The 12,118-nt window shown below is 46.5% G+C and overlaps 1 protein-coding gene across 1 annotated transcript; it reads right to left on the bottom strand.

Annotated features, from left to right (window-relative positions):
* Positions 1 to 9,779: 9,779 nt before the first annotated feature.
* LOC147985427 (uncharacterized) lies at positions 9,780 to 11,760 on the bottom strand. Its single transcript, XM_087541564.1, has 4 exons — positions 11,426 to 11,760; positions 10,825 to 11,344; positions 10,102 to 10,378; positions 9,780 to 10,024 (listed from the first exon to the last, which is right to left on the bottom strand). Exons 1-4 carry the CDS (start codon positions 11,758 to 11,760, stop codon positions 9,780 to 9,782), a joined length of 1,377 nt encoding a protein of 458 aa, XP_087397690.1.
* Positions 11,761 to 12,118: the final 358 nt, after the last annotated feature.

The following is a 12,118-nucleotide window of genomic DNA, read 5'->3' on the forward strand; positions in this document are numbered from 1 at the left end:
AAAGATAGGCCTAATCATTTCAGCAAAGCGCTCAAAATCCTCATCATCCTTTTTCCTGGATGGTTTCGGAGTTAAAGGCATGGGTTTCTGAACCCAAGGTTCCCTTTCTTTACCATGTTTCCTAGCAACAAAGTCTCTTTTATCATAACGTTGATTCTTTGATTGTGGGTTATCAAGATCAACAGCAGGTTCAATTTCTACATCATTATCATTATTAGGTTGAACATCATCATGAACATTTTTATTAGGTTCATGTTCATTACTAGATTGTGTTTCTGCATCAGACATAGATATATCATTTGGATTATCAGGTGGTTCAGTAATAGGTTCACTAGAAGTTTGGACCGTTCTATCATTTTTCTTCTTCTTCTTTTTAGAAGAACTAGGAACATCAATATTATTTCTTTGAGAATCTTGCTCGATTCTCTTAGGGTGGCCTTCAGGATACAAAGGTTCCTGAGTCATTCTACCAGTTCTAGTAGCCACTCTAACAGCATAATCATTTTTCTTTCTATTCATTTCATCAGGCACTTCCTTTTGAGCCTTAACTACTTGTTCTACTTGAGTGGTAACCATAGAAGCATGTTTGCTAATAAGTTTAAGTTCACCTTTAATATCAGCCATATAATCACCCAAGCATCTAATCATATAAGCATTTTCTTTTAATTGTCTACCAAAATAAGCATTGAAGTCGACTTCCTTAAACATAAAGTTATCAAACTCATCCAGGCACTGACTAGCAATTTTAGTAGGAGGGACTTCAGCTTTATCATATCTATAGAGAGAATTTACCTTTACTACTTGTGTCGGTATATTGGGATCAGGAGGTTCTTCAGTGAATAAATAATTGAGATCATATGTTTCTTCAACAGGAGGTTTATTAACACCATGTATTTCTTCAATAGGAGGTAAATTCTTAATGTCTTCAGCTTTAATACCTTTCTCTTTCATAGATTTCTTTGCCTCTTGCATATCTTCGGGACTGAGAAATAATATACCACTCTTCTTCGGAGTTGGTTTAGGAATAGGTTCAGTAATTGGAGCAGGAGTTGGCTCAGGAGGTGTTGGGGTTATTACTACTAGAGGTAAACCGGCCTTATGTAGCCGGGTTGACTCTTTGAAGATTAGAAGCCCATGAAGATGTAAAGATGATGGCGCTTTACGGAGGGCCCAAAGGCGGGTTACAGTCTGTAAATGTAAACCGGCCTAGTCATGTAACTTGTATAGTAAGATAGAAAGAGAGAGGCCGAACCGGATACGTTTATAAACCGACTCCGGGACTCTGTAGCCCGGCGGGCGTCAACCTATGTATATAAAGGGACGACCCGGCTGCGGTTTAGGGACAAACAACAACAACTCGAGAGCCAGACAAAGCGGATTCGCTCCCTAGCCTTTGAAACCCTAGCAATACCAATCACAACTAGACGTAGGATTTTACCTTCATCGAAGGGGCCGAACTAGTATAAACTCCTGTGTCCCCTTATCCGGTTTAACCCCTTTAAGCTAAACCATTGCGATGGCTCCACGACTAAGTCCTTTCACGAGGACATCTGCCGTGACAAACCCACGACAGTTGGCGCCCACCGTGGGGCTATCGCATGATGGTTTTGAGTTCTTGAAGGGCAGCTTCGATGGACTCAAGGGATACGCTGTGGGCCGGATGACGAAGAGTCGCCGCGGAAAGCTCTACATCGACAACGCAGGATGGGGTCCCGAGGCCGATTCAATCGAATACGTGTATCGGGTCCCCTTTGGTGGGATTCACATCTTCATCGGCAAGATCGGTGAACCGGCCCCCGAGCCGGACATCTGAACCGACATCATCAAAACAGCTCGGTGTGCAAGTTCTTTGCCGGTTCAGCCCGAGGCAAGGCATGTTTTCATCGGTGTCGTCCATGGATCGAGGTACGAGGACGGACCGGTGTCCGATGGAGAAACCGTAGTCTGCTCTAATGACGAGTCTTCTGGAGAAACCGAATCGCTTTACCAGTTGCAGGACGGCCGGATTGAGGGAGGATCCGAGGGCAACAGTATTCCAGATTCCCCCGGTCTGCCAAACCGGGCCTCCATCTTCATGGCCGGCACACAATCGGCGCCTCATTCATCTACCGCCGCAGCAATGCTCTTCGGTTCAACGACGGCTACACCAGTAGGGGAAGGAAGCTCGGCGCCACCTCCGGCCCAAGTCTTGTGTGATTTCTTCGACGCTCTGGCAACATTGATGTCCGCGGAGGTAGACGCAGCAGCCAGGGATTAGCATGATGCAGAGATTGTAAAAGTGAAAGATCAGATAGCCCAGGCTAAAGCAGACCTGGCAGCAGAGAACGCCAGGATGGCTACGGAGCAGGCCGAGTTAGAAGCACAGGCTTACCATATTAGACTGGATAAGAATGCTTCAGAGGAAGTCATGAGAATAAGGTACCGATCACGTCTCCCGTCAGTTTATGAGCCGCAGAATCTTTTCAACACGCCAGGTGTAGGAGCTGGTAAACAACCTACGCTAAACCGGGCGGGGGCGCCGGGAGCAGGAGCGCCGGTTCAGCCACGCACGATGGACCTGCCTCGCCAGAACAACGTTGTACCATCAACGCCGCCCGGGCATTATTCCAACCCGTTGGACAACATTGTGGCCGCCGCTTCACGCCTGGCAGCCCTCCCAACCGACGGCGAGTCACCAGTTGCAGTGGAAGCGCGTCGGGCCAGGGATCTCCTTTAGACAGCACTAAATCAACAGCAAGCATATTCACACAGTCGTGAGAGGATTCATTCCACTCCCTGTCCAAGCCGGAGTTATAGCAGACACGTGGAAGACGGACCGGCCGTGTCCAGTAGTGCACGCTGCCGAAATTCGCCACGAGGGAACAACCTGGCTGGCGGAGGTGCTAATGCGCAAGATGTTGTGGACCATGGCCGCGCACGTCGAGAGGCCGAGTTGACAGCTCGACACGAAGCACGATAGCATACTCCGGTGTACCCCACCACCTCCGTGGAGCCAGGGGCGATGTTCAGTTACTTAGGGGTACCGTGTTTAACTCCCGCTTTGCGTAATGTGCGACTACCCAAGGATTTCAAGGGACCTCGTAAGGTACCAAATTATACCGCCGATTTGCAGCCAGAGGTGTGGGTGGAGAGCTATGAGATGGCAATGGAGATGTTAGATGTGGATGAGGCTGTGCGTGCTAAATATTTCACCATGATGTTGGAAGGAACAACTCGCACTTGGTTGAAGAGCTTGCCGACAAACTCTATTGGATCATGGGCCGAACTGAAGCACCGGTTTATCCAGAACTTCAAGGATACGTGTAAGTAGCCAATGTCAATTGTAGATCTGGCTGCTTGTGTCCAAGAGGAAGGGGAGTCCACGACCCATTGGGTCAAACGGGTCTTGGCGATTTTGCATTCATCAGATCGTATCAATGCAGACACCGCAGTGTTAACGTTAGAGGGCAATTGCCATTTCAAACCGTTGAAACAGAAGTTGGGAAGGCTCAAACTTCACTGCAACGACATGTCAACACTCATGGCCGCTTTGGTTAAATATGCCGATTCAGATAATACCAAGGATCCGGATTCAGAGGAGGACAAACCGGAGAAGGGTAAGAAGAACGGCAATGCCAAAGGCCAACAACACAATCCGGCAGGCCATGGAAACGCTGGTAAGCGCAAGGCCGACAGTGGTTTGCACTTTGTCGCAAATACCAACGCGCAGGAGAATGGCCAGCGCCGTAAAGGCAAGCAGCCCCAGAGGGGTGGAGGTCCAGGCAACAATTTGGAGCGTTTGTTAAATCAGCCCTGTCCAAAGCATGGATCGAAGGAGAAACTGGCATCACATCTCTGGAAAGATTGTTATATCATGCGGGATTTCAAGAATTCCAGTATGTTCCAATATGACAGTGGCCCGCCTGGCGGTTCAGGAGGTGGTTTCCACGGGCCGGGTTACGGAGGTGGTGGTTCCGGTTCAGGGTGTTCAGGCAATCAAACCAGACACGTCAATCAAGGACACCAAGGCAACCAGGGAGGTTACAACCATCAGGGGAGTCAGCAGCAGTAGCAGCAGTCGGGTTATCAGAGCAATCCCAAACAGCTGAAGAGCGGGCAATATCATGTCTTCACTACTAGTTTGTGAAAACGTGATCAGAAGCTTCACAAAAGGGCAGTGAACTCTGTTGAGCCGGCAGTACCTCAGTATTTACGCTGGTCGGAGCAACCTATTTTGTGGAGCAGAGATGATCACCCGCCCCGGGTTGATAATCCAGGTCATTTGGCATTGGTGGTAGCCCCTCAAGTTGGGGGATACAAGTTCACTAAAGTGCTCATGGATGGGGGAAGTAGTATCAATATTTTGCATTATGATACATTCCGCCGTATGGGGTTGACAAATAAGGATCTTAAACCGTCGAATACGGTATTTCATGGTGTGGTGCCTGGTAAGTCTGCATATCCTGTTGGTAAGATAGCTTTGGAGGTAGCTTTTGGAGATGACTACGATTCAAGGTCAGAAACATTGACATTTGAGGTGGTGAAGATCAAAAGTCTGTACCACGCCTTGTTTGGGCGGCCGGTTTATGCTAAGTTTATGGCAAGGCCATGTTATGTTTACCTACAGCTTAAAATGCTAGGTCATAAGGGGACTATCACAGTACATGGAAGTAGAAAGATTGCTTTGGAGTGTGAAGAAGGCGATGCGGCTTATGCTGAGTCGGTTTGTGCCACGGAGGAGTTAAAATTCTATAAGGAGCAAGTTGATCCGGTAGACATGACCTCCTTAAAAAAGCCAACTACGGAACATGATCCAACATTGAAGTTCAAATCAGCTACAGACACTAAGATGGTTGACTTTGTCCCTGGCGATTCATCCAAACAGTTCAGCATCAGCGCTAACCTGGATCCCAAATAGGAAAGCGCGCTCTTCGAGTTCATCGGTGAGAATCGGGACATCTTTGCATGGAAACCTTCTGACATGCCAGGTGTACCGAGAGAACTCGTTGAGCACACACTCAACATTGATCCTAAATTCAAACCGGTCCGACAGTTCCTCCGCCGTTTCAACGAGGAAAGACACAAGGCTATAGGTGAATAGGTAGCCTGTTTGTTGGCTGCTGGGTTTATTGTTGAAGTTTTTCATCCAGAGTGGTTAGCCATTCCGGTGCTGGTTCTTAAGAAAAACGGCACTTGGCGCATGTGTGTGGACTACACAGATTTAAACACGGCTTGCCCTGCAGACCTCTTTGCTCTCCCTTGCATTGATCAGATAATTGATTCTACGGCGAGTTGTGACCTTTTGTGTTTTTTGGATGCTTACTCTGGTTATCATCAGATCAAAATGGCAGTTAAGGACCAGGAGAAGACAGCCTTTATAACTCCCTTTGGAGCCTTCTGCTATGTTTCCATGCCCTTTGGACTCAAGAGTGCCCAGGCAACATACCAGCGATGAGTTCAGAATTGCCTTCATAAGCAAATTGGGCGCAATGTTCATGCATATGTAGATGATATTATGGTCAAATCCAGAAAGGAGGGGACATTGATAGATGATCTACGGGAAACCTTTGACAATCTCCAGGTTTACAAGATGATGCTCAATCCGGAGAAGTGTGTTTTCGGTGTCCCGGCAGGCAAGCTCTTAGGCTTTCTGGTTTCAAACAGAGGCATTGAGGCTAATCCGGAAAAGATTGCAGCAATTACGTCCTTGGCTAAACCGGCGTGTATTAACGATGTGCAACGTCTGGCTGGCCGGATTACAGCCTTGAGCCGGTTTATCAGCCGCCTTGGAGAGAAGGCCATCCCCTTATATCAGATGCTCAAGAAAACGGATAACTTTGTCTGGAGTGAGGCAGCTGATAAGGCGTTTGAAGATCTGAAGAGGCAGCTAGTGGAACCGCCCGTACTGGCAGCACCGATTGATAAAGAGCCGTTATTATTATATGTGGCTGCTAATGCCCGGGCTGTCAGTGTAGCCATTGTGCTAGAGCGCAAGGAGCCTGGCAAAGAGTATCTGGTTCAACGGCCAGTTTATTATATCAGTGAGGTGCTCATTGAGTCAAAGCAGAGGTATCCGCATTGGCAGAAATTGGTGTATGGGGTGTTTATGGCAAGCTGGAAGCTCAAACACTATTTTCAGGGCCATCCTATCACAGTGGTCAGTTCAACTCCTCTGGGCGACATCATTCAAAACAGAGAGGCAACTGGCCGGATTGCCAAGTGGGCCATTGAGCTTGGACCTCACGGGCTCAAATATATACCCCGCACGGCGATCAAGTCCCAGGCACTCGTAGATTTCATCAATGATTGGACGGAGTTACAGGCACCTAAGGAGAAACCAGATAATACATATTGGACTATTCATTTTGATGGGTCCAGACAGTTAGAGGGTTCGGGCGCTGGAGTCGTATTAACTTCCCCATGAGGTGACAAGTTTTGTTATGTCCTCCGTTTAATGTTCCCTTGTACTAACAATGCAGCTGAATATGAGGCTTTACTCCACGGTCTTCGGATGGCTAAAGAGATGAATTTGAGCCGGGTTAAGTGCTTCGGCGATTCAGATCTAGAGGCTCAGCAAGTGTCTGGCACTTGGGATTCTAAGGACCCACTCATGGCTGCATATCGGCGAGAGGTGGACGCAGTGGCTGGTCACTTTAAAGGTTATTAGGTGGACCATATAGACCGGCGGAAGAATGAAGCGGCGGACGCTTTAAGTCATCTTGGTTCCCAACGTAAACCGGTTCCGCCCAATGTCTTTCTTGATGTATTGCACAATCCGTCAGTCAAAATACCAACCGAAGAAGAATTGGCTATTCCTGATCCGGAGGCTCAGTTGGTGGTAGCTCTGCATGCCATACCAGATTGGACGATCCCATATCTGGATTACATGAATCGGGGCGAGTTACCAGCTGAGGAAACGTTGGCTTGACAGATAATCCGGCGTTCCAAGTCCATGACCATACTCAACGGGGAGTTACATCGTTACAATGTTTCAGGAGCAATTCAGCGATGTGTTTCTCCTCAAGAAGGTTGTGAGATTTTGTGAGAAATTCATGAAGGGGATTGCAGTCACCACGTCGGTTCAAAGTCGTTGGTTGCTAAAGCTTTTCGCCACGTTTTTTACTGGTTGACGGCGCATGCTGATGCGGAGGATTTAGTCAAAAGATGTGATGGATGTCAAAAGTTTGCCCGCCGTGCGCACGTTCTGGCTCAAGAGTTACGGATGAGTCCAATTACGTGGCCGTTTGCAACTTGGGGGCTGGATATGATTGGACCCTTCAAGCGCTCCAAGGACAAGAAGACCCACCTATTAGTAGCAGTTGATAAATTCACTAAATGGGTAGAGGCAGAGCCAGTCAGCAAGTGTGATGCAGCCACAGCGGTTCAATTCATCAAAAAGGTGATATTCCGGTTTGGCTTTCCACATATCATTATAACAGATAATGGTACTAACTTATCAAAAGGAGAGATGAAAGAATTCTGTCAACGTGAGCACATCCGGCTTGATCTAGCATCAGTGGCTCACCGCCAATCTAATGGTCAAGCGGAAAGGGAAAATCAAGAAATTCTATAGGGTATCAAACCAAGGCTTATGGTTCCCTTAAAGCGGACACCGGGTTGTTGGGTCGAGGAGCTACCTTCTGTGTTATGGAGCATCAACACCACACCCAATAGGTCTACGGGTTATACGCCTTTCTTCATGGTTTATGGAGCGGAGGCGGTTCTTCCTAGTGACATCCGTCACGATTCGCCCCGTGTGGCAGCTTATGTTGAAGCTGATAATGAGAAGGCACGTCAGGATTCTCTGGACCTGTTGGATGAAGAGCGGGATCTTGTAGCAGAACGTTCGGCGATTTATCAACAAGATCTTCAACGTTATCACAGCCGTTGGGTTAAAACTACAACCTTTCAAGAAGGTGATTTGGTGTTCCGGCTCATCCAGGATCAGACTGATATGCACAAGTTATCCCCCCTTGGGAAGGACCCTTTGTGGTCAGCAAAAATCTGCACAACGGATCCTACTACCTCATTGATGTTCGAGAGCATGAAGACTCACGTCAATCGGAGGAGGAGACAAAGCGGCCATGGAACATAGCTCTCCTTCAGCCTTACTTTACTTGAAGCCATAGGCTCTTCACCTGTACATATTTATGACAATGTATATACCATATAATAAACCGGAGCCTCCGTTATAAGCGGGGTATCTGTTCTTTCTTATATCATATGTGTGCTTTTCCAAGTTAACGGTCAAAGCGGAGTCTTTGTTAAACCGGCTTTAGCAGTTGCATAAAGATGAAGAAAATCACTAGGGGGATTGGTCATGTTTGAACCACAGCTACACCTCTTGATAGGCATTTCAGCCACACAAGGAAAAATTTGTGGAGCCAAAGAGAGTATTGTACATAGTACAAACTCAAACATAGGCACACGTTGAGTATCGCTCACAAAGTTACTTGGGGGCTCTTTTTTGCAAAGCAACAAAGAGTTTGAAAGGACCCTCGTAATTGGCTATCAAGCCACGGCTTCGAAGCCTGGTGTATTCACCTAAAACCCCAGGTTAACCTGCCTTCATCAAGTAAGCCACTCCTATCCAGGTAATCCTGGCATGACCCATCGAACGTTTGACAAGTCAATCTTTTACAAACCCTGAACTTGTCATAGTTAAAACGATGATTGGTTAATTGGAGGCCCATCTTAAAAGGCTTTGTTAAATGGTTTAACATAGAGGCCTGGCAGCCCATAAAAAGCCTTGATTTGGAGCCTGGCAGCTCGTAAAAAGCCTCACATATTTTCCTATTTGAATTTTGTTTGTTGACAATCATAAGTATTTTTTTGATAAACCGACGTCCTTGACCCGGCTTGCTTTCCAACCACCAGTTGTTGGTAAATGATCAATTATAAACCGGTGGTCATTGACCCGGTCTGGTTTGACTAAATCACCAGTGTTATGAAGAAAATCCGGTAGTTATACCGGTCCGGTTTAATACATAGACCAGCATTATGAAGATGAAATTATCAAACGTATCGGGTTGGTGTTAAACACCTTTGATGTATACACGTTTGGTCAATCAATGAGGTATGTTCTGTACATTATTTTTTGTACAAACACTTGATTATTCAGCTAAAGTACTATATACTTCTTGGATATTATGACATGTTTAGCAGTAAACCGCTAGACATTTTTATGTTTTTTGGACCCAGGAAGGCAAGTCATCATAGGCTATGCATAAAATATATCCTGAAGGGCGGCACAGATTGTTTCAAAGCGTTATGAAACATGCTCGATGGCATGGCAGATAAACAAAGTTTCAGCTATCCTATTACATGAAGCTTCAAAGCGGCTCAAACATGGCCATTGTTTTTCACAGTAGCCATATAAACCGACGACCGGATCAGGACTCTTCATCACGATGTTTTGACGGTTGCGAATCAGTTGGTGTAGGTACTTCTTCATCCCTCCCCAGCCGCTGGAAATCAGCCGTTGACCAATCGATTCCGGTTAAAGCTTGGAATACTGCTTCCTCATGGATAAGATCAGAAGGGTTAATATCAGGGGCATAAGTATGCTTACGAATTAGAGGCACAAGTTCTTCGACTTCATGGATCTCGGCCGGCTGTCTTTTCCCTTCTGCATCATAAAACGGTTGAAAATGGGACAAATCGGTGTCCTCAGCCAATTTGCCGGCCGCTGGCCGCATCTGTTTGGTCAGCCACCGAAGATCATCATTGTCAAAGTTTGAACCGTCTTCTTTAACGCCTGGATATCCTTTAATGATATCCTCTGCTTCAAGGTCTGGAATTCAGGCCTTGGCTCGAATAAGGGCGATTACTGCTCCTGCTCTCGCAGCGGCTCTTTTCAACTCGGCAATACGCACCGGTAACATGCCCAGCTTCTCAAGGGTCTCCTTAATCAACGTTGGCGCCGGTTTGTTATAAGCCGCTGTACTAATGGCTCGCTGAGACCCAAAGTATAGCTGCTCAACCAATGTATATGCCGCTTTGAGCTTCATCCTCATATCTGCACCAAGATGAGTGATCCGAGTTCCTGCCAAAAATTTTATCAACATTTTGGTTAGTTTTAAGATTCATTGACTGGTGCAACATACATAAACAGACACTTACCAAAGATAGCAGAGGTCATAGTGTTGATTTGGCGCTTCAAACCGGCTAGTTCTTCAACCACCGGTTTCAGGGCTTCCTCGGCATCTACAACTCTTTTGGTCCAACCGGCTTTTTCGGTTTCCCATTCAGCACGATCTCGGTTGAAGGATTCTTTCAATTTTTCCATTCTGGCCAGGGCCTGCGTCAGCTCCTCTTTGGCTTTTGCAGCTTCGGCTTGTTGAGACTTCACATTTTCTTGCAAGTCAGAGTTTTGGGCATCTTTGCTTCTCAGTTCAGCCTGCACCATTGAAGGTATATTCAACAAAACAACATATTTATGCACTAACTATAAAGCATATAACAAGTTATCCACTTCATACTTGGGGGCTAATGCCTATTTGCTCTCAAATACTACCCTCCATACAAGTCTCTAGAACAATGCAAGCATTATCCTTGACACTTGGGGGCTAATGTACGTTTGTTCTAAACCGACGGTGTGGATTAAAAACCAGATTAACTTTCCAAGTTAAACCGGCCTTTGTGGGCTAAGCTGCAGAACGTTATCTAATTTTTCAAACATGAGTCTTATCTATGATTGAGGACACGCCTTTGCAAGGATCAATGATGGGATGCTTGAAGTGTTACAAAGACCCGGTTTATGATTAACAATCATAAAACGGCTCTTGGAGGCTACTTGGAATAGTATTTCAGCTATAAATCAATGTGCAAGGGAGAAGTATTTACCTCATATCGTTCTTTCATCAAATTCACCAAACCGGCTTCATAATCCCGGTTTGAGTGCAGACGGTTCAAGAAGCCGGAATGAAGCTCATCAGCGTTAAGATGAGCATAGTTTGATAAGTCGCTGCTCCATTTGCCTTTATCCCTGGCAATTTGCTCTTCTTTGGCACTATGTTGAGCCAAAATGACGGGATGACCAGGAGGGCTGTGGCCTGTTCCAGTAATAATAACGTCATCACCTTGGCCTTCAGGATTTTTGGTGGATGATGATGGAATTTCAGTGTCTTTCATTGGATTAGCCCGGTTTGGTTCTGCCGGTTCAGTATCAGGGGCGGCAGGCTCGGCATCTATTGGTTCGTCAGTATGTTGGCCGTCAAGGGGCGAATCATCAAAAGTTGTTTCAGGATGGAGGCCTTCCGGTTCACCAGTCTGCTCCGGTTCACCTCTTGGTTCTTCTTCTTCGGCAACAGGGTCTTCTGGCGGATTGGTGACCCGAGCTTTCTTGCTGGGTCTGGCTTTGGCCCTGCAAACAGAATTAAAAAGGATTAATATCCTGTTCAAAAGATGTAGGGCGCATTGAAAGGAAAGGTTTTTCATAACTCACCCGGCCACAGTTTTCAAAGGGGGGAGTTGAGTTGCTGTCGATTCACCAGAAGAGGAAGGAGGGGTCACCTGATAATTTGAATCGGACGGATTAAGAGGCTGTCTGAAATAACCTGCCTTGGGGTAAGAATGGTCAGAAGTAGGAGAGACCTCAGACCGGCGCTTCTGAACAGGAGTATCAGGTAAACCGGTAGAGGTGACATGTTGGCCACTATGCCGGGTTGTCCGGCGAGCTTCATGCTGTTGAGTCTTCAAAATAAATGTTGGATCCAAGTGAGCAAGAAGATGAGAAAAGCTTACTTTCCGGATTGTTTGGCGAGTTTTTTGTGTTGGCATAGAGTCTGAACCGGAGGAAAGGGTAATTACCTCTACGCCCTCAGCCTGACTAGCTTCTGCCTCCTCCTGAGGAAGATCATTGTTAACAAGATGCATAAAAAGAGAGCCAAGTGAGTCAAGTTCTACCTCAACTTCTGGGTCATCAGTATCATCATCAAGTTCCATACTAATCTGGTCAGCCGTTTTCCGCTTTGACGTCCGTTTTACGGCTTTGGTCTTCGGGCGGGTTGGTTTGACCACTTTATCTCCAATTGGCATTGCCGCTTTCTATATGGATTTCTGTTTCCAGAAAGGGTCATCACCCTATATATATAAAGAAGAAGGGTTACAGCTTGTATAAGTCAAAGATATTAGAGAT

The sequence above is a fragment of the Triticum urartu genome, chromosome 2A (genome assembly GCF_056163025.1).
Source record: "Triticum urartu cultivar PI428250 chromosome 2A, HENAU_Tu73, whole genome shotgun sequence".
NCBI lineage: Eukaryota > Viridiplantae > Streptophyta > Magnoliopsida > Poales > Poaceae > Triticum > Triticum urartu.